The following is a 22,324-nucleotide window of genomic DNA, read 5'->3' as shown; positions in this document are numbered from 1 at the left end:
TCTATGTGTTATGTGTAAAAAATGATGGGAAGAAAACACATTTTAATTTTAACAGTGGTCTCTCTGAGTCTGGCCATTCACCGCAGGCTTCTACTTTTTATATTTCCCAAATATTACTTTTATGAGAAAAAAATTCAAATATTTAATTTTTTTAACAAAACACACAGCTTTCTCCTCTTTTGAGGCTTGTTCCTACCTGATTCTGGCCCATCCCATGACAGAGGTACAGAATGACCTGGTGTCCCACGATCTGGTTTTCATCGGGAGGGTTATAGTCAAAGCAGTAATCTGTCAGTCCTTTGTTCTGGAGCTAAATAAAACATAAATGTGGCATTTCAGTCCAGATTTATAGACACTAACAGATGCCACACAAGGCTTGGGGAGGGTACCTGGCATGAGAGGAGAGCCTGCTTCAAGAGCTAGATGCAAAGGTAAGAGTCTTTTCTGTACAGCACCTTCTAGCTTTAAAAGTGCTTCCTTTTTCTGTAGGCAAGAATCCTTACCCGTATTTTAAGTTGATAAGCCTGAGGACCAGAGAGATAAACTCTTCATGGCCTGAAAGCTCCTCTCTCTTTCTCATTAGTGGCAGCCTTACTGCTGCACAAGTCCAAATATACCTGGGTTGATACCTCGAACTAGATTAATTAAGCTAACTAAATCAAGCAGGTGATAGACATAAAGAAAGAATTATTTTAGGCTGGGTTCAGTGGCTCATGCCTGTGATCCCAGCACTTTGGGAGGCGGAGGCAGGTGGATCACTTGAGGCCAGGAGTTCTAGACCAGCCTGGCCAACATGGCAAAACCGCATCTCTACTAAAAATACAAAACTTAGCCAGGTGTGGTGGGGTGTGCCTGTAGTACCAGCTACTTGGGGGGCTGAGGCAGGAGAATCACTTGAACCCAGAAGGCGGAGGTTGCAGTGAGCTGATATCGTGCCACTGCACTCCAGCCTGGGCAACAAGGCAAGACTCTGTCCTCCCCACCACCAAAAAAAAAAAAAAAAAAAAAAAAGAATTAATTTAAATCACTTTAGAGCATGGTATGTTTGAAAATCTACCTCTGAAATATATTCTATAAACAAATTGAGCTGCAAAGAAATTATAAACCTCATTCAGTGTAACACTCTAAGTTGTAGTACTATATTAATTATCTTCAAACTATTTTCAATATATTTTAGGATAAAGAAAGTAAGTAATTATGTTAATATTGTTTAAAACCAAGATTTTCAGGGTAAGAAAAAAGAAATATGAGTATGCTATCAAAGAAAATTTTTTAAGACTACATTGGATTTTCAGATATTAATATAAGCTCATGATCTGTTTCTCAAAAATACGAATTTCCTTTCTCTGCCCAATGAGAAAAATTTAGAGCTGTGCTATTTCATGTGGCAGCCAGTGGCCACTGTGGCTACTGGACACTTGAAATGTAACTAATCCAAATTGAGATATGCTATAAGTATAAAATTCACACCAGATTTCAAATCTTAGTATGAAAAAAGAATGTAAAATGCCTCAATGAATAAATACTTATATTAATTATATGTTGAAATGATATTATTTGGGATATACTGAGTTAAACATTTCATTAACTTTACTTTTTTTTTAATATGGTTACTAAAAAAAATTAAGTTACAACTGTGGCTCTCATTATATTTCTGTTAAACTGCATGGTCTGGAGGCAATGACAACACATCGCAACGGGCACCACCAGCATCCAGACTGACTCCCAATACCGTTACCCAACAAAGGAGCAGGGCTTCTGGGAGGAATGGCAGGAAATGTTTAAAACTCGAATGGGACAACTTGGCCAGAATCAAGGAGGCTATCAATGCCAGTATAAGGTGTCAAAGACCACAGAAGCCAAAATAAAGGGTCTGCCACTGGCTAAAAACAATTTTAATATATTTTTAAAAAAGATGAATTGGGCTGGGCACAGTGTGGCTCATACCTATAATCCCAGCACTTTGGGAGGCCTTGGCAGGAGAAATGCTTGAGCTCAGGAGTTCAAGACCAGCCTGGGCAACATAGTGAGACCTTAGTCTTTACTAAAAATAAAAATAAAAAATTAGCCAGGTGTGGTGGTGCTCACCTGTAGTCCCAGCTACTTGAGAAGCTGAGGTGGGAGGATCACTTGAGCCCAGTGATCCAGGCTACAGTGAGCTACAATGGTGCCACTGTGCTCCAGCCTGGGTGACAGAATAAAAGCCTGTCTCAAAAAACAATACAAAGAAAAAAAGATGAATTGATTGAAGCACACCGGCTACTTAAGTCATTTAGTTTACAATGACACTCAAGAAGAGAAAAAGCCAAAAAAACAATGAGCCAACAAAAAACAAAACAACCCAGTAGATACAACTGGAGGAAACTAAAATACCAACTCTTACTCTGAAAATAAGCAAATAAAGAAAAGACTTAAGAATTTGTCATGCCTTAGCCGGGCACGGTGGCTCACGCCTGTAATCCCAACAGTTTGGGAGGCTAAGGCAGGCAGATCACCTGAGGTCAGTAGTTCAAGACCAGCCTGGCCAACATAGTGAAACCCCGTCTCTGCTGAAAATACAAAAAAAAAAAAAAAAAAAAAATTAGCCAGGCATGGTGGCAGGTGCCTATAATCCCAGCTACTCGGGAGGCTGAGGCAGGAGAATCGCTTGAACCCATGAGGCAGAGGTTGCAGTAAGCTGAGATCGCGCCATTGCACTCCAGCCTGGGGGACAAGAGCAAGACTTTTGTCTCAAAAAAAAAAAAAGAATTTGTCGTGCCTTTTCTATATGAATTCTAAAACTCACATATACCAAATTGCTTTAGTTAATGAGGGAGTGTTCTTCTATATGAAAAATTTCAGCTAATAAATGTGGAAGAAATGAAAGAGAAAAATCACCATTTGGCAATTCCATTTGAAATAATGGGTCTAGGAAATGGTTATCAGTGGCTACTAAAAACATGAGACAGAGGCTGATGGGGGTCTTATAATGACTGGTCCAGGTGAGGGATACTCCATTAACCCACTGGTCAACCTTATCACTAAAGATGACCATACTTCCTATGCTCCTGATATGACACAACATGAACACATAACATCACCCACAAAGTGTTCTTGCCAAAAAGGTGGATCCTGACTCTAATCAAACCTTTACAACTCACTTCTATCTTAAAGAAATATGGGGGAGAGAGGCACAACTTAAAGACACCACAAAGAAAAAAATAGTAATTGCAAGAGTGAGACACTCCACAGGTAACTGATATTGTTTTTTCAACAAGTTAAAGATATTAACAAGAAAAAGGAAGAGGGCTGCGTTAGATTAAAAGAGATTTAGGACACAAGACACAACCACCACATGCAATGTGTGCACCTTGTTTGGATCCCAATTCGAATTAGCCAGCCACTCAAAGAGAAACTGGAAAAGTTGGGGGAATATGAATTAGAACTAGACATTAAATGATACCAAGAAATACTTGTTCATTTCTACAGTTTTGTAAGATAATGTCCAAATGTTATGAAAATGCATAAAATGCAGAGAAGAGAAATGACACAATGCCCAGGATTTGCTTAAAAAGAGGAAAATGTGGAGGTGAAGTAGGGGAGAGAGAAAGCAAGAGAGGCAGGATCTTGAAAATTCTAGAATCTCAGAGATGGTATTCATTATACCATTCTCATACCATTCTCTCTGCATTTCTATATGTTTGAATATTTTCATAATGAAAATAGAATGTAACATGAATATCCTGCTTTGTATTTATCAAAGATTTCCAGAATGGAACACCAGCACTTCTGATCAACACATCACAGCAGAGGAGACCTTGCTAAGCTGGTGTCATTCCTAGCAAAAACAAAAGACATAGGACATTTTATCTGGTCTCATCCCAAAAACATTTTTTAGGTTTTTTGAAATACTAGAAGTGACTCCCCTATACCGACTATTGCCTCTGTAGACTTCCAAACTTGGAATTATTAACTAGTCTAGCCATTGAGACTAGAAGTAATATGATAAGGTGTTAGTAAAAACTAGGACATGGAAACACCAGATAAACCTCAGTTTCCTTATCTACAAAACAGTTGTCAGTTTTGAGATGGCTTCCAGCTCTGACATTCTGCACCTAAGGCCCAGACACTTCAGGGAGAAAGAAGGGCAGTGGATAAAAAGGTGGTGGGGGGTGGGCAGGCGGGTGGGAGTGGAGGAAGCCAGTGATCCCCATGACGTGGCCTTTCTTGCCCAGGATTTGTAGATCAGACCCGGAGGCCAGGGAACTCCCTGCCTGCCATGGGCCCACCACCCTCACTCACCATCCCGAAGAAGCCAGGCCGGTCTTCAGGCACATGCAGTTCTGGATACACAGTCTCCAAGAACCACTTGAAGTCCTTACACTGGAGCTTGGCCCGGAGCTGTTTCCTCTCTGTCACATCCCCAAAAGGTTCCTGAGAAAACAACAAAACAGTGAGAGCCCACGGGTCCTAGTGCTTCCTTTCAAAGCCCCTGTGCTCACTGAAGCTCACTTACTAACCACCAGCCAGCTTTGATGGAGCATTCGTTGCATGCCAGGCCCTGTGTGGAGCACTGAGGATAGAAAACAGCCTTGCACCTAATTCTAGCTTCTAGTATGAGAGGCTGTCACACAGACAATTCCATTCCTAGGAGCTCTGTTGGCAGCGGGGTGTGACCAGGTGCACGAGGGTAGAGGACAACCCGCCTGCTGATGGAGTGAAGGAGCCAAGCTCTGGGGCTGCACTGGCTTCTATGGATCCTTGACCTGTGACCCATGCTTGTGATCAGAGGTCATCCTGAAACCCAACCAGGGAAACGTCAGTTTCACCGAAACATACACCATGACTTTCTGGTTTACTACTAATATCTGAATATCCACTTTCAAACACAGGTAAATATTCTAGATGTAATCATGTTCTCAGTATGAAATAAGCAATAAGAAATACTTGTGCAAGTTTGGTTTTATGGACAAAACTAATGACTGAGAGCTTTTGAATAATTAAATACAGCAAGCCTCTGTTCAGTATCGCAAACGTGCAGCCACAAGAAAAATGCTGAGTGCAGAAATATTACCGTACCTGCACTGTCATGTTAAACAATTTAAAGCTGACATGTTAAATATTGAACAAAATGGTAATAATAAGTACATGTTTGAATAAGATTTCAGATTTCTGCTATTTCCCAGAGTTCTTTCACTGATGAAAGTCACTGCGCCCCCAGCTTCGGCCAAGTATCCATTTAGCACTTGGCCTTGGACATGCAGCCTAAGGGTGCATTCAGTGCCTCCCTAAAATATTCTCTGGGAACCCTCAGGAAAAGAGAACTATGGGTTCCAGACCGTGCATGGGGAAAGAGTGGGTGTTTACTCTATGGTGCTGGGCAAGACGGAGGAGGCAGAAGCAAATGACCGTGGAGCCCAGAGCCAGAGAGGGGCTGAGTGGGAGTCCGACTGAGAACCCACAGGCTCTACAGAGCAGAGCAAGAGGTGCACTGCAGAGTACAGGCCCCAAACCCGGTTCTACCTCCTATCAGCCATGGGGCCTGGACAAGTTCCTTCCAACAGCTTCTCTCTGAGCTTCAGTTTTCTCATCTATAAAATGAGAATTTTATTGCTACCCTGCAGGGTTGCTGGAAGGACTCAGCCTTAGAGCAAGACCTTCTTGTGTTGCCAAGCAGCCCTACTAGTTATGCAAATGCAGGGCAAGCAGGCACCCTGCCGTGGGGCATGCAGAGCTGGCTGGGGCAGAGGCAGTGGACTGTGTTGCATCTGAAGCCCAAGATCTGGGAAAGAAGAGGCAGATCCCTCATCCACAGTGGTCCCTGAGGTAGAGGCAGAGCAAGGATCCAGACCAGAAAACAAGTCCCTGAGATAAATCGCTCTGAGGAAGGACACAGTCTGGGCTGAACCTCAGCCTCTGACAGACTCAGTGCAGTAGGTGGATGGGCCAGTGTCCCTGCAGTGTGTGTCTGGGACCCAGGGGAGCAAGCCAACTGAGCTGAGACTTCAGTGACTGCAGGAACACCTTCACCATTGTTCAGAGAGATGGGCCCAGCAAGGCCTCTGAGTGGGGAGGAAGATAGACATCTGTTAGGCTGGCGGTGGGGGGGTTTCCATGACCATGACATATGGTGAGAAAGAGTAGCAGCGGGGACCTGGGCCACTCTCCAGTAGTCCTTCCATCTGGAAATGGAAGCAGAACACACTCCCTGTTTTAGAAAAGGAAGCTTCCAGGGTGCTAACAAGAAGGCTCTAGAGGCAGGTAAAGACCCCTAACTAATAAGGCGGGTGTGTCCCTGAGCAATAGCTTTAAGGTAAAGAACTGTGCCTTAACTTGTACCCTGTGTTTGTGGACTCACCCCTACTGGCTACAAAGAGGATAACCACAACACATGGACAATGCCTGGCCTGTGACACCACGTATCCCCAACTGTCTACGTTGGTATAGTCCATCCTCATTATTTACTGGTTCTGTATCTGAGTTTCCCTACATGCTATAATAAAATTGATTTATAACCTCCAAATCAATACTTGTGGTGTTTTCTAATTTTCACACACATTCATGGACAAAAAATGTGAGTTGCCCAACACTTCCATTCCCAGGTGATACAGAACAAGGGCACACACCACCTTCTTGTTTCAGCTCTCATCCTGTAAACCTGTGTTCTTTTCACCATCTATTGGGCACCACATTTTTTTCTGCTTTGTATTGGTGACTGCACCAGCTATTCTAGAATGTCCCCCAATCATAGTGCTGAAGTGCTATCTAGTGTTCCTAAATGCAAGAAGGTTGTGATGAAGAGAAAATAACACGTGCTAGGAAAGGTTCATTCTGGCATGAGTTATCGTGCTGTTAGCCATGAGTGCAATGTTAATGATGCAACGATATATGTTAAATAGGTGTCTTTGAACAGAAACACACAGAAAACAAGGTTCTGTATTGATCTGCTGACAAAACTGTGCCCCAAGTCTGGCAGGAACTTAACCCTGTATTTCCCCTAAGAACAATGGCTCTGTTTTCATGAATTCAGCGTTTGTGGTGGCTTTATGGAATATAACAGCTGTAAATAACAAGATTTGACTGCATATAATTATTATAAATGGAGGAATAAATTCTCCCCATACTCGTATCTGAGCACCCAATTTATTCTCTATTTCTGGAACCAGATCGACTACGCTGGGGAAGCCACGATTAGCTGCTGTTGTTCAGATGAAGCCAGATGGAGTGCAGGTGGGCCAAGGAACTCACCAAGCGGGCACGGGGGTTGCGATGGTAGTAGAGCTCTTTAAATTCATCCATCCATACTTCAGCTGCACGAACACTGTTGGCCAGAGCCTTGTTGCGGGAGTAGGGAGCTTGCTTGGGGAAAACATGGCCAACATGGGAACATGGGTGTGTTTCCAGAACCCCACCACACTGCCAGATCTGCACACACAGAAAAGGAGAGGCCAGGTGGTGAGCCGGGGATGAGCTGCGGGTCCATAGTATCTGCAGCAAAGAGGCCAGGCACACGCAAGGCATGATGGACGCTGCCAAGATGCTCAGCCTCCATCGGGCAGGAGGCCACCTACCCGGCACACTCATGACACAGAATGTGGGTAAAGAGCAAGAAAGCAGCCCCCAAAACAAATAAGCTGTGGGAACCAAGACCCGAAAGTCCATGCACTAAAGCTCATGCACTTGACTCACAGGAGCATCCACAGAGACCTCGCTGGCAACCCACTTACTCATTACAGAAAACATAGGCTTGATTACCTGATCTCCTAGCCACAGAAGATAGGAAAGCAGCAAGGAAGAAGAGAGGTTTGGAAGGGGGAAAGGAAGAGCTTCTAGAAACAGGTAGAGCAGCCTGACACCTAAGGAAGAGGCAGAGAGACCATTAAAAGCACACCCAAAGACTCAACAGGCGAAGGCATCTGAGCCCATCTCACACTGGGACTGACGTCCTTGAATATCTCATTTTCCCAAAGATGGGACAACCAAGCACAGCATCTGGTACTTATTATGGAGGGTGTGAGTCCTCGGTAGAAGGCCAAATTCTTGTTTATTCACAGTTTTTATGACGGCAGAACACTATATAAAATGTTATTAAAAATCTTAATTTTCCACTGAAAAGCACCAACATTTACACAAAGTTTTGATGCTTAAAATGTAAGACTTCATTAACTGGAAAATCTACTGAAATGCTAGGAGTTTTCCAATATGGTTTCCATGGGCCATGTAGAGTAGCATCAGTAGGTAGGCTTGTTACAAAAAGCAGAATCTTGGTCCCCCGCTAAAGCTATCAAATCTGGCTAGAATTCTAGATTGTGCTTGTAAATCTGTCTAGAATTCTAGATTGTGCTTGTAAATCTGTCTAGAATTCTAGATTGTGCTTGTCAATCTGTCTTTCTAACAAGTTTACCCAGCAATGCTTACATGTGTTGGCTGGGCGCAGTGGCTCACGCCTATAATCCCAGCACTTTGGGAGGCCAAGGCAGGTGGATCACCTGAGGTCAGGAGTTCGAGATCAGCCTGGCTGACATGGTGAAACCTCGTCTCTACTAAAAATACAATAATTAGCCGGGTGTGGTGGCACATGCCCGTAATCCCAGCTACGCAGGAGGCTGAGGCAGGAGAATCACTTCAACACGGAAAGCGGAGGTTGCAGTGAGCTGAGATCGTGCCACTGCGCTCCAGCCTGGGCGACAGAGCGAGACTCCGTCTCAAAAAAAAAAGAAATTCTTACATCTGTCAAAGTTTGAAAGCCACTGTGCTAAATAAACAGGCCACTTCATAAGGAATTAATCAAGTAAAGGCTCCAGAAAACAGGATCAGGAGGAACCTAACCCTGAGCAAGTCACCTCTCTCCTGGTTTCATTTCCTCCCTCCATAGAGTGAGAGAGAACTATGTGACTTGCAAGGCCCTCTCTGGCCCCAAACCTAGAAAAAGTACATTTTTAAAAAAGCTAAAATAAGAAACCAAGCATGTTTATAGGATATGCGTGTCATCATCTTTCAGGGTCCACCAGGCTCTCACAGCAAATCCCATCGTTCCCAATGAGAGAATCAGTTAAGAACATGTCCAAAGAGAATACTGGAATACTTACCCTAAAGGAGAATTCGAGGTTTTCTCCTCCCCAAACTTCCATTCCTGTATCATAAGACCCCAGATATTCAAAATATTTCTTACTCACAGCAAACAGTCCACCGGCCATTGTTGGAGACCTAAAAAAGTGTGATATCCATATTTCGCTGTGGGCAGCAGGAAACCATCACAGTTATCCAACTACCTTCCCACCACGAGCCCTTTCATCTGTTCATCCATCATCTCTAAGCATACCCTGCCTTCACCTCTGTGCCCCACACTAGGCTGGGCCTGGAGGCACAGATGTACCCTACGGTCCCTGCCTTGAGGCGGCTCCCAGGCTTCTCAGCAGGCAAGTACTCTGTGTGTGCTAAATATGTTAACTAAGGTCAGCCAGGGCCCTGGGAGAACACTGAGGAGGGCAGGGGCAAAAGGACAGGACTAGGTTCCCTGGAGGAGGCAAGGTCTGCAGGACAAAGGACAGTTAGCCAAGAAGAAGAAGGGAAATGGAATGGTTCTCCAGCATGAGCAAAGGCTTAAGGGTGGGAGAAATCCAGGGACATTTAGAAGCATAGAGAGCAAGAAGAGAGAAGCAAGAGACCACGTTCTGAGAGGAAGGCAGGCTCCGGGCCATGGTAATCTGAGGAGGTGTGATCTCACAAGGCAGGCACGACACTGAGAGGCCAGTACACAGAAGGCCCTAAAGGCAACTCTGGCATCTGAAAGCGCCCCGAGGGTCAGGTCCTCTCCTGCTCGAATGGTTTCCTCCACTAGGACCCAGCTAGCCAGCCTCAGGCTGCTTTTTCAGCCAGCCTTGTTTCCCACCACCCACCACCAGGTTTATCTGGAAGCCAGCGCTGACTTCAGAAACGGCCCACAGCTTCCAGCCTACACGGCAGAACACTGTAAGGTCAGCATGCCCCAGAGTTGCACAGGCAAAAGGATTAATTCAGAAATAGGGAAAGGGCCGGGCACAGTGGCTCATATCTGTAATTCCAGCACTTCCAGCACTTTGGGAGGCTGAGGCAGGCAGATCTCCTGAGGTCAGGAGTTCAAGACCAGCCTGGCCAATATGGCGAAACTCTGTCTCTACTAAAAACATGCAAAAATTAGCCGGGTGTGGTGGCCCACACTTGTAATCCCAGCTACTCAGGAGGCTGAGGCAGGAGAATCACTTGAATCCAGGAGGCAGAGGTTGCAGTGAGCTGAGATCATGCCACTGCACTCCAGCCTGGGTGACAGAGCAAGACCCCAACTTGAAAAAAAAAAGAAATAGGGAAAGAGAACATTGAGAGCACAACCACTGAAAATGTTAACATCCTGCAGCATCGGGGCCTGCCCTGGACTCCAAGCGTGGGGCCAACTGAGAAGACAACAGCAACATCCCCAGTGGAAGGGAAGGTTCTAGACTACAAAGCACCTTCGTGTGTTTATCCTAAAAATCTAGGAAATAGGCAGGGTGGATATGCTGGTACCTATTACACAGATGAGATAACTGAGGCACAGGGATATTATGGGATGGGGAGGATAGGTGCCCTGAGCATGTGGGGTAAGGGGGCAATCAGAATTCATGGCCCCCCCATGAATTCATGACAGGCTGCCTAAGTAGCCTGGATTAGAGCCTCCTACTCTGTGTCTCAGTTTCCAAACCTGTTCAGTGAGGGATTGAGCAGGATGTTCTCACTAAGGACTCCTACAAAGCCTGGGTGCCATTCTCAATTCCTTCCTTCCCAAATTCCCACTCAATTTCTTCCAATTATTCCATCTTAACATCTCTGGAATCCACAGTGCCCACCATCTCCTGAACCATTGTTTCTGACCTGGAGGACTGCAGAGCCTCCTAATGGTATCCCTGCCCACAACGGTCCTTCCAGGGCCCGCACCACATGGCACGCAGCACATGCTCAGGTCACTTCCTGCTCGGATCCCTTCAGTGGCTTCTACCTGCTCAGGGTCAAGTCCAAACCCCTTCCCTTGGCCCCGCCCATCTCTCCAGCCTTATCTCTGGACACTCTCCTTGCGTGCTCCACTCCAGCCAGCAGCGGGTCATCTTAAGGTCAGGACTCTGATGAAAGGATTCAGAAGCCCAACTGCCAAATGTGGATGCAGAACTAAGAGCCTACTTCTGGTTCAACACACCAGCGGTGAGGCTGAAGTCCTGACCTCCTTCTACCCAACTCCCACATCTGTCTCCCACTTGCCTCTGAACTTGGAAGGGGAGGAAGAAGCCAGGCTATCACTTCAACACCTCCAGAATGAGAGCTGCTGAGCCTCCCTTGGGACCACTCTACTCAGACCTTGACTCACCCACTGGCCAGAGCAGACTCCTCCACCTGCCATGGATCCACCCACACCCCAGGTCAAAGGGGCCTAACGATGTTTCCTCAAGAATGAGCATATGACCAGCAATCCCACTCCTAGGTGTATACCCAAAAGAATGGAAAACAGGGACTCAAGCAGATAAAAGTACACCAATGTTCATAGCAGCATTATTTAACAATAACCAAAGGACAACCCAAGTGTCCACCAACAGAAGAATGGATAAACAAAACGTAGCATGTATGTACAAAGGAATATTACTCAGCCATCACAAGGAATGATGTTCTCTAGGAAACTTGAAAACATGATGATAAGTGAAAGAAACCAATACAAAAGGACAAATATTGTATGATTCCACTTACATGGGGCGCCTGAAAGAACAGAGGTTCCCAGGGGCTGGGAAGGGGAGAATGGGATGTTATTGCTTAGTGGGGATATTTTCTGTGTGGGATGATGAAAAAGCCCTGGAAACAGGTAAAGATCATGTTTGCACAATACTGTGAATGTGCTCGATGCCACTAAAATTGCATGCTTTGTTTTATTTATTTATTTTTTATAGAGACAGGGTCTCGCTCTATCGCCCCAGCTGCAGTGCAATTGCGTGATCATAGCTCACTAAAGCCTTGAACTCCTTGACTCAAGCAATCCTCCTATCTCAGCCTTCCAGCTAGCTAGGCCTACAGATGCACACTACCACGCTCAGCTGATTTTTTTTTTTTGTAGAGATAGGTTCTTGCTATGTTGCCCAGGCTGGTCTCAAACTCCTGGACTCAAGCAATCCTCCCACCTTGGCTTCCCAAAGTACTGGGATTACAGGCATGAGCCACCATGCTCAGCTTAAAATTGCATACTTCAAAATGGTTACAATGGTAAATTCTCTATGATGCATATTTTACCACAATTCAAAAATTAAATAAATAAAATATACCGATATAAAATTGACATGTGTAGCAGACATGTGTAGCAGACATGTTTAATAAAAATAAACAAATACTCTGGGCAAAAAAGTGGGAAGAGGGGAGGTAGTTAAGCAGACAGCTAACCATTCCTCCTGAGGGCCTCCGCTGACAGGTCAGCCAGATGCAACGAGGCATGCTTAAAAAACAAGTCACCCAGAAGTCAGCTCCTGACCTGATGACATCAACGGGGGATCGCATCCGTATTCTCTCCCTCTCGGGAACCGTGTGCCACGTGAACACCAGCCTCCAGTCGAAACCGCCAATCTGGGGCTCCCCGGAGTTCCCTAGGTATTCGAAGGTGTTCCAGTCGATCACATCAATCACCGGGCACACCACTGCCGACTCCTCTTCATGGATCCTGAAAGCACCCAAGACATCCATCCGTCTCTCCTATGCAGACGGGCAGCAGGAAGACAATTGGGAAATTCAAGGGTGAATTCTTGTCTTCCTTCCAATAAGAGGGAAGAACACCTGAGAAAGGCCTGCTTCTCTTATTCCAGGTGTCTGTAGTCATGTCAGAGCCTTGGCAGGTGACCACCATGGGGGGGATCTGGGGGCCAGGGAGGGCTTTAAAACAAAAAGTCCCAGGACTTTAATATGCGCTGATTCTACCCATGGACATTCTGACCAAACGCTCTATAATTTCAATTTCTCAGAAGTGCAAGAGGTTTAATCACAATGAAACATCTTAACATCAAGAAATACTTATCTGTCCTAAGAACAAAGGTGCACCCAGACCAAAGGGTCAGCTTTGGAATTAGAATATAAATTCTAATCCTGCTATTTATTTGCTGTGTGACATTAGCCAAGTCACCTAACTTCAGAGCCTATTGCCTCAGTGGCAACACTGGAATTATAATATCCATTCAGAGGGTTAATGTGAGGATTTCCTGGGAAAATGTTTTTAAGATGGCTGGCAGAGAACCTGAAACTATTGCTCTTTTTTTATTTTAATGTTTGTTATTGTGAAATATTACACATAGTGAAAAATGCTATAATTTCCTTTTGCAGGTATCAGCCTGTGTGTTGGTTTCAACTGTTCTCTCCACATCATTACAAATCTGGCCATCCCTCAGCATGCTTCCAGGCCATGTTTCTTTGCATTTGACACCACACCAGGAAAGATGGACTGAGACTAGACCACGTGTGAACACTAGATTTCCTTGAGTACATTTTGGGGGACGTAATCTGGAATTTGAAACCTAAAAATCCTGAGTCCCACCACACAGGACAATGCAACAGAGATCAACCAGACTTGAGCTTTCAGTGTCCTTAGAATGACACCAGAAAGTCAGAGGGGATATTAGAAATACCACTCTGGGGTAAGAATTACAGCTTATCGGGGAAATTGCACTGTTCAGGACAGGTTGCGTGAGACAGAGTCTCAGATCTGTGAGTTCCCCAAATTGAGGAAGTTGCATACTAGGTATCCACCAACATCCGCTTATTTAAAGTAATTGAGGGCATTATTTAAAAGGCTGAAAGGGCCAACATCAGACCTGCTGGGCAAGTTCTAGCTGGCCCCTGGCAAAGGCCAGCTCCCCCGGGAACTGATGGCTTATGATCAAGCTGGCTGGAACCACAGACAGCCTAATTTTTACAAGAAGGGGAAAACTGGGGGAATGCTGTATCAGCACTGGAGTATAGGACTCCCAGTCCTGGCTGGAGAATGTGCAGGACCCATAGGGATGCTATTGGCATCTGGGCCAGAACCATTCTCCACTGCATAGGGCTGATCTGCAGGATTCTTGGCCTCCCCGATACACAAAATGCCAGAAGCCCTACCTGGTTGACATGACAACCAAGAATACCCTCCCACGTTTCCAAAAGCCCCTGGATGGAAAGGGTTACCACTCCTGTCTGGGGCCACCTAAAGGACAGTCCACAGTCTGATGTGTCCCAATGCTGGTGCACACCAAAGTCCCCTGGGGAGCTTTTGAAACATGCAGAAGCCGAGGCCCCAGCCCCAAGAGTCAGATCCAAATGGGACCAGGCGTTGGTGTGTTTAAAAAGCTCCCCAGGTTGAACCCTCATACACCGTTGGTGGGAATGTAAATTAGTACAACCTCTATGGAGAACAGTTTGAAGGTTCCCCAAAAAACTAAAAATAGAGCTACCATATGATCCTGCAATTCTATTCCTAAGTACATACCCAAAAGAAAGGAAGTCAGTGTATCGAAAATATATCTGCACTCTCATGTTCATTGCAGCACTATTCACAACAACCAAGATTGGGAAGCAACCTAAGTGTCCATCAACAGATGAATGGATAAAGGATACGTGGTACATATACTCACAATAGAGTACTATTCATCCATAAAAAAGAATGAGATGCTGTCATTTGCAACAACATGGATGAAACTGGAGGTCATTATGTTAGGTGAAATAAGCAAGGCACAGAAAGACAAACTTTGCATGTTTTCACTTATTTGTGGGAGCTAAAACTTAAAACAATTGAACTCATGGAGACAGAGAGCAGAAGGATGGTTACCAGAGGCTGGGAAGGGTAGTTGGTTGGGGGAGTGGGGATGGTTAATGGGTACAAAAAAATAGAAAGAATGAATAAGATGTACTAGTTGCTAGCACAACAGAGTGACAATAGTAAAAAAAAATTTAATTGTACATTTAAAAATAACTGGCTGGGCGTGGTGGTTCATGCCTGTAATTCCAGCACTTTGGAAGGCTGAGACAGGCAAATCACTTGAGGTCAGGAGTTTTAGACCAGCCTGGCCAACATGGTGAAACCCCATCTCTACTAAAAATGCAAAAATTAGCCTGGCATGGTAGTGCACACCTGTAATCCCAGCTACTCGGGAGGCTGAGCCAGGAGAATCACTTGAACCTGGGAGGCAGAGGCTGCAATGAGCCGAGATCACCCTACTGTACTCTAGCCTGGGCAACAGAGCGAGACTCTGTCTCAGATAGATAGATAGATAGACAAAAAAAAATTACTAAGAGTATGACTGGGCCAGGTGCGGTGGCTCACGCCTGTAATCCCAACACTTTGGGAGGCTGAGGCGGGTGGATCACTGAGGTTAGGAGTTCGAGAGTAGCCTGGCTAACATCATGAAACTCTGTCCCTACTAAAAATACAAAAATTAGCTGGGTGGGGTGGCACGCGCCTGTAGTCCCAGCTACTCAGGAAGCTGAGGCAGGAGAATCGCTTGAACTTGGGAGGCAGAGGTTGCAGTGAGCCAAGATCACGCCACTGCCCTCCAGCCTGGGTGACAGAGTGAGACTCTGTCTTAAAAAAAAAAAAAAAAGAGTATGAGTGGATTATTAGTAACACAAAGACAAATGCTTGAGGGGACGGATATCCCATTTACTCTGATGTGATTATTATGTATTACATGCCTGTATCAAAATATCTCATGTACCCCATAAATATATACACCTACTATCTACCCACAAAAATTAAAAATTAAAATATACATTTTTTAAAGTTCCCCGGTATTTCCAATAGACAACCGAGGTGGAAAATCCCCTCATCTACAGGCATGCAACAAGGAGGCAGCTGGCCCATGTCCAAAGGGTGGGATGAAGAGGAATTCTAAAAGCATTAATCCATCAGCTGAAGAGAAACAAATGTCCTCTCCCCATGATTTCAGACCTGCGTAGAGGTGGCCATCTATGAGTGCAGTGGGGGAACGAAGGAGGGGGAGCCCACTGGTCCGGGTTCCAGAGGGCACACCCAGCCATAACCGTGCTCTAGTCTCCAGCTCCGTCACAGGCCAGAGGAGCCTCGAATCTGCTGCTGGGAAAGCTCATCAGAGCTGAGGAGGAGAAAGAGATAGCTATAGAACCCGCAGCTGACAAGGAGCCAGGACAGCAGGAAGCGGAAGGGCAGGGGGCAGCTGGGTCACACCCAGGAAGGAAGGCAAGTGGGTCCCCAGCTCTTCCAGACAACCCTAACAACCACGGTGTTGGCGTCTGCGGGGAAGCAGTTCCCCAGCTGCAGAGACCCTGCCCCTCCAGCCCTTTGCCTGCTCCACAGACGGGAGGCCAAGCAAAGATCCCTTCCTTCCTCTCCCACCTGGGGAGCTTCTGGTTGGCCAGCCCAGCTCCTGACTTCCATGACGTAGAAACAGAAAGGGCAGAGAGATGAGGCAGAGCATGGGGAGGAAAGAGACAGAAGGGAACAAAAATTGGGCCCTAGTAGATGGTGGCTTCTTGAGGGGGGAAGGTAGGAAGGTGAGAGTGAGATGCCGTGGAACAGCAAGGACAACGGCCTTGAGAACAGGGCCACATTATGACTTTCAGGGGCCCTTCCTCTATAACAAGCAGACAGATTAAAAAGCATATTTTATGACTATACTGGTATAAAGACAAATAAATCCATGCTAGATTCATTATTACATACCCATTATGATGATATTCATTTTTCCCTTCTGATTTTAAAAGAAATTCATAACATTTATCTGGGTTCCTTCCAGTTTCATGGGCCCTAGGCATTGTTCCTCCTGGGTGTAAGGGATAAGTCAGCCCTGCTTGAAAGAAATACATCAAAATGTGTATTCTCTAGGAGTGCCATTCTATTTGACTGAGGATTTTTTAAAATGCTCTTGGTTGATGATACTTCCTCGGTTTTCTGCAACAAGCCCGGATAAGAAGGAATAATAAGGCCGGTGTGGTGGCTCACGACTGAGGTCAGGAGTTTGAGGTCAGGAGTTTGAGACCAGCCTGACCAAAGCAATGAAACCCCATCTCTACAAAAAAATATAAAATTAGCCGGGTGTGATGGTGCGTGCCTGTAATCCCAGCTACTCCGGAGGCTGAGGCAGGAGAATCGCTTGAACCCGGGAGGCAGAGGTTGCGGTGAGCCAAGATCACACCATTGCACTCCAGCCTGGGCAACAAGAGTGAAACTCTGTCTCAAAAAATAAAAAGAGAAAAGAAGGAATAATAAAAGCAAACAGTGACACAGGGCCTCCTCCAGCTGGCACTCCCAAGCACTTGCCATACACTAAATCATTTAATGGCCTCAACAGCCGAATGAAGCAGGGACTGCTCTCCTGCCCAGTGACAGAGGAGCAGCTGAGCCCAGGCAACCCATTAACTCTCAAGTGACATGATGAGTCTGTTCCTCATGCTACCTACACCAGGTAACATGCTGTCTCTCCCATGGTGGGCGGCTCACGCACCTCTGCAACAGCGGCTCCAGCCACCCTTCGTGGCACTCACAGTGACAGTCCAGGAAGGTCAGAACATCGCCCCTCGCCGCAGATGCCCCCAGCAGCCGGGCTCGCACCAGTCCCTCTCTCTTGTTGGCGCGGATCAGGCGCACCTTGGGCAGTCCTGAAAGCTCATTGGCCAAGCGCTCCTTCAGGTGCTCTAGGGAGGCAAACAAAGCAACAGGGGTCACCGTGACAATCTCGGAGGAGTGCCTCATCCCGAGCCAGGGCCTTCTGGGCCTCCCTGTCCCAAACAGAAGATAAAATAGACAGGCGCCTCCTTTGCTCTGCCACCTGGGACATCCTTACCTCACCCAGAATCAAGGTTGGAAGTGCTCCAAAGGCCAGGAGGAGGCTGGGGAAGGAATTCCAGAACCACCATTTGCTCCCCATCTAAACACATGCACGTTGAATTGTACACTTCAAATGGGTGAATTGAATGGTGTGTGAATATATTTCAATAAAGCTGTTACAAAAAATGCTTTATAGTTTTGACTCATGAGCATTTAAAAACCAAAAAACACATGAACTGTCTAATCGCAATTTTTATAAAAACAGTAGTTATGTTAATAGAAATTTTCTCAGGAGTACTTTACAGTTTCAGTAGTAGTAACAATAATAATAGCAGCAACAATAATAATAGCAGCTAAAACTAAAGAGGACTTGCTGTGCCAAGTACTACCTAGCTGATTTCTAGATAACCTATCTGATCCTCATAACAATCCTCTGAGGCAGGTGCTAGTATTATCCCTATTTCACAGATGAGGGCACTGAGGCCGGAGAGGCTAAGTAACTTGCCCAAGGTCACAGAGTAAGTAAATTGAAGAGCCATGAGGGGAACCCGGCTCCAAATTCTACAAGCTAACACTACCGCCCAGAGCAGCCACCGGAGTGAGAGCCTATCTATAAATAAATCAATAAATAAAAGCATTAATTGGTTGATTTTTTTTTTGAAACAGGGTCTCACTCTGTCAGCCAGGCTAGAGTGCAGTGGCATGATCATGGCTCACTGCAGCCTCAACCTCTTGGGCTCAAACAATCTTCCTACCTCAGCTTCCCAAGTAGCTGGGACTACAGGCATGCACCACCACACCTAGCTACTTTAAATTTTTTGTAGACATAGGGTCTTCCTGTGCTTCCCAGGCTGGTCTCAAATTCCTGGGCTCAAGCAATCCTCCCGCCTTGGCCTCCCAAAGTGCTGGAATTACAGGCATGAGCCACCGCACCCAGCCAATTTTAAAAAATAATCCAAATTATAACCACAAATAAGTTGATGGCAGGAATAAGGCAGGTAACTTTGCAAACAAAGCTAATTAGCTACTGTACCCAGTGAACCCATGAGTGCAGCATGGCTGCCCTGCACTCGTGATGGATCTTGTCAGCATTAATTTTATGTCTGCCTGAACTGTCTCCCTGCATCTGACAGGGCCTGACACCCTTTCATCAAGCTCACACTGACACTGCAGAAATGGTGGGGAGGGGAGGCAGGGCAGGACTTCCTGACTCATTACAGGTTAAAGTGGGACATCATGCCTGTTTTCCCAAGTTCCCACAACGACAGGAAGGGAAGCTTGGTCCACACTGCCTCACATTTTTATGAGAGAACTGAGATGTGTCAGAGGAATTCCTACTGTATTCCTGCCTACTGAGGAGCTATTTAATCCCATTATTATAAAATAAATAATCTGCCCTTTGCCTTTAGATTAATATATTTGTGAAATGCTGTTTTTTTCATTTTGCAACTTTTTAAACATTTAAACATTATAAAAATAGAAGTTATCATCTAACAAGAGCTCACTAAATGCCAAGCACCTACCCAGCACATTACCCTCCTCATCTCATTCAATGCTCACGATGATCCTACAAGGTAGAAGCTATTATTATTCCCATTTTATAGAGGCTGAAGCCAAGTTTGAAACTGGTTAGGGTCATTGCTCAAAGTTGTATAGTTGCTAGGTGTTGGGGGGAGGGGGATTCAAGCCCGTGCAGTGTGGCCCAGAACCAGTGTCCACATGGAGAGATTTAAAACAACCCCGGGGGGAAACGGAAAAAGGAAATATAGATGAGCACCTACTATGTGCCGGCTGCTACATGAGATTCTGTCCTATACATGATCCCATTTATTCCCCACTATAATTCTCTTGAGATAGGTGTGGACAGACCCATTCACAGGTGAGAAACTAAGGCTCAGAAAAGACAAGCAACTCGCCCAAGGCATCATAACTGGATCATGGGAAAGCTCGCCTCAGACCCAGGTGCCCTGACCCCAGAACCCAATGCCTTCTAGGCTATAGTCAGCACCAAACCCCAGCCTGGCTTACTCCAGCCTGGCTTACATGCTGTCACAGACACTGCTCCTTGTGCCTTAAACCCATTCTCCCTGTGACCTGTAACTGAGCACACAGACAGCAGGATAAAGGCCACAGCTCCCAGCCTCCCTTGCAGCTACGCATGGCCAGGCAACCATGCTCTGCTCAACAGGATGTGTGGAGAACTTCCAAGCAGTGCCCTCGGGAGGAAGGGTGTGGCTGTCCTTCCCCTTTAAGCCTTCTGGTTGACCAGAGTGAGCAGGAGGTGAAAAACCAGCCCCGTCCATGAGGACCAAGGTAGCAGAGCACCCTAGAGAAGGTGGGAACAGGTGCAGAAGGAGCTGAGGCCCCATCCACCAAGGAGCCACCACACCCATTCTAGACTAGCACACCAGATTTGTGATGTGAGAAGTCTATTTCTATCTTGTGTGAGTCACTATTGAGTCTGTGAAAACAGCCCAATTCACACACCTATTAGAACACACAGAGGCTAGTTTTGAAGTCAGAGCAAGTGCAGCATCTGAGGCAGCAGATGCCCCATCAGCAGGGGTTGCTTCCCTTTGAGACAGGCTGTAGTGACTAAGCCCACAGCTCTACCTGCTGTTACAGCCTTGATACTTGCCTTTGGTTAAGCTTAGCTGCTGTCACTTCAGCTAGGCCCCAAGGATTCACGGGCTGATGCTACTCCGTTGGCACTGCCAGTCCCAGCCAAGCCAAGGCTCTGCTGCATGTGGGCACCACAGAGGCCCCTCCACCCTTCCTTGCCCCCATCCTCACCCAGCCCCTCCCCTGCCATCAGCCATTCCCCACACAGCTGGCTCAGTGAGCTCCTCAGATGGACCTGGACCTTGCTGTACCCAAAGCTCCCCATCAAACTCGCACTTAAGCCTCAACCCCTTATGGTGGCCTCCAAGGCCCTACCAGATCTGGCTCTGCCCATCCTGCAACCTCACCTCCTACATCACCTCCACTGGCCAATGAAATGAACAGTCCCAGAAACTGCCAAGGGAATGCCCTGCTCCTTCCAGTTTCCCACGCCTGCTCTTTCTGGGCTACTATCCCTGAGGTCTTCTTTGGGTACAGGAGGACACAGGAAGCCCATCCCTACTGGGCCTGCTCTAGCCCTCCTGCATCCCACTCTCACCTCCCAGACACTGCCACAGAAGGACAGGCTCTTCCCAGAGCCCTGGCTGGGACTCACCTCTGTCACTGTAGTCATCTACAAGGATCACTTCTTCTAGCAGGATATCCGGGGATGTCTCAAGGACACTGTAAACTGTCCGAAGGAGAGTTGACCAGGCTTCATTATAAAATGCTATGATAACAGATGTCCTGGGCAAATTATCATAATCATATTTCTTCTCTTTGCACCTGTAAATACAGCGCAACTTCAGGAACTGAGGACCTAGCCCAGGCTGGCACTGGAGATGGAGTGACAAAGGGGACATAGGTCATGGTCCCCTGGGGAAGGGGACATAATCCACTGAAGGATCTTCCAGAGCTCCCCTTGTGGCACTAGGAGCCCCAGCAGACTCCAAGAAAGGTCCTAACCATGGCACCCACCTAGCTTTTACTGTGGGATATTGTTTTAAGCTGTCAAGCAACTTTTGGATTTGAGCAACATACAAACCAGGCAGAATCAGAAGGAAGGGAACTGGCACTTCTTCCTTCCCCATCACCCTCCTTTCTGTCTACTCCACCCCAATCTCACTCCCAGGCCTTTGCTCAGACTGTTCCCTCTGCCTGGAATGCCCCTTCCTCCCTTCTGTACTTGGCAAGCTCCCAACTCAGGCCTGTTCTCCTTTGTGAACCGCCTGGGACCACCTATCTCGGGCAGTTGCTGTCTCCTCAATGCTCCTCCAGCACCCGGCCCACCTCCATCTCAGCATGCACCCCTGACAGGATTCTGAGTCCTCATGTACCACTGTACCACTCCCTACCTTCTCCCAGCATCCAATACTGTCTAGGCTTAGCAAAGGTGGTGTCCCAAATGCATAAACTAGAATTGTGGCTAGGACCTATGGACACTCCAGGAAGGACTCTGCAGAGGACATTGGTTACCTCCCTCAAATCCCCACTGCAACCTGCCCCCCAAGATGTGGTAGTCATGTGGTAGGGCGGGGCTGAGCCCACCCAACTCCAGCAGTGGGCCTGACTGGCAGTGATTAGAACCAATAAGCCAATAAGCTCCCTCTTTGTTTAGCAATTTGCCATCACTTTGAACTGAAGATTCCCTGGTTGACACAGAATTCTATCCTGAGTGACTGATGACAAATTCCCAGTGTCACGGGACTGACTAAGGGGCAGTGCCTGGAGACCATCAGTGGGAAGTAGCTGATGGCAAGGTGGGAGAGCGACACCATAGGGATACCAGAAGGGACAGAGTTTGAATGCTGGGGGCTGCCCAAAGGCTAGGCCTAGAGATCAGCTAGATATTCAAGAAGGGGGTGAAATGCTGGAGACCAGCCAGGCTCCCTGGGTTGCTAAGGCAAGGCCTTCCCAGGTAAGTTAAGTGACAGA

The 22,324-nt window shown here is 46.5% G+C and overlaps 1 protein-coding gene across 1 annotated transcript in view; it reads right to left on the bottom strand.

Moving 5' to 3' along the window:
* GALNT12 (polypeptide N-acetylgalactosaminyltransferase 12) overlaps positions 1-22,324 on the bottom strand; it is a 42,467-nt gene that overhangs the window by 5,704 nt on the left and 14,439 nt on the right. The window contains exons 2-8 of the mRNA XM_003780770.5: positions 21,006-21,175; positions 17,466-17,655; positions 12,497-12,682; positions 9,069-9,186; positions 7,228-7,404; positions 4,282-4,413; positions 197-310 (exon numbers count right to left, since the gene is read on the bottom strand). Coding sequence (XP_003780818.4) covers positions 197-310; positions 4,282-4,413; positions 7,228-7,404; positions 9,069-9,186; positions 12,497-12,682; positions 17,466-17,655; positions 21,006-21,175 — 1,087 coding nt within the window. The remainder of the gene's footprint in view (positions 1-196; positions 311-4,281; positions 4,414-7,227; positions 7,405-9,068; positions 9,187-12,496; positions 12,683-17,465; positions 17,656-21,005; positions 21,176-22,324) is intronic.

Source organism: Pongo abelii, chromosome 13, assembly GCF_028885655.2.
Source record: "Pongo abelii isolate AG06213 chromosome 13, NHGRI_mPonAbe1-v2.0_pri, whole genome shotgun sequence".
Classification (NCBI taxonomy): Eukaryota; Metazoa; Chordata; class Mammalia; order Primates; family Hominidae; genus Pongo; species Pongo abelii.
Note: the sequence above shows the minus strand (reverse complement) of the source record. Positions and strands in the feature narration are given on the sequence as shown.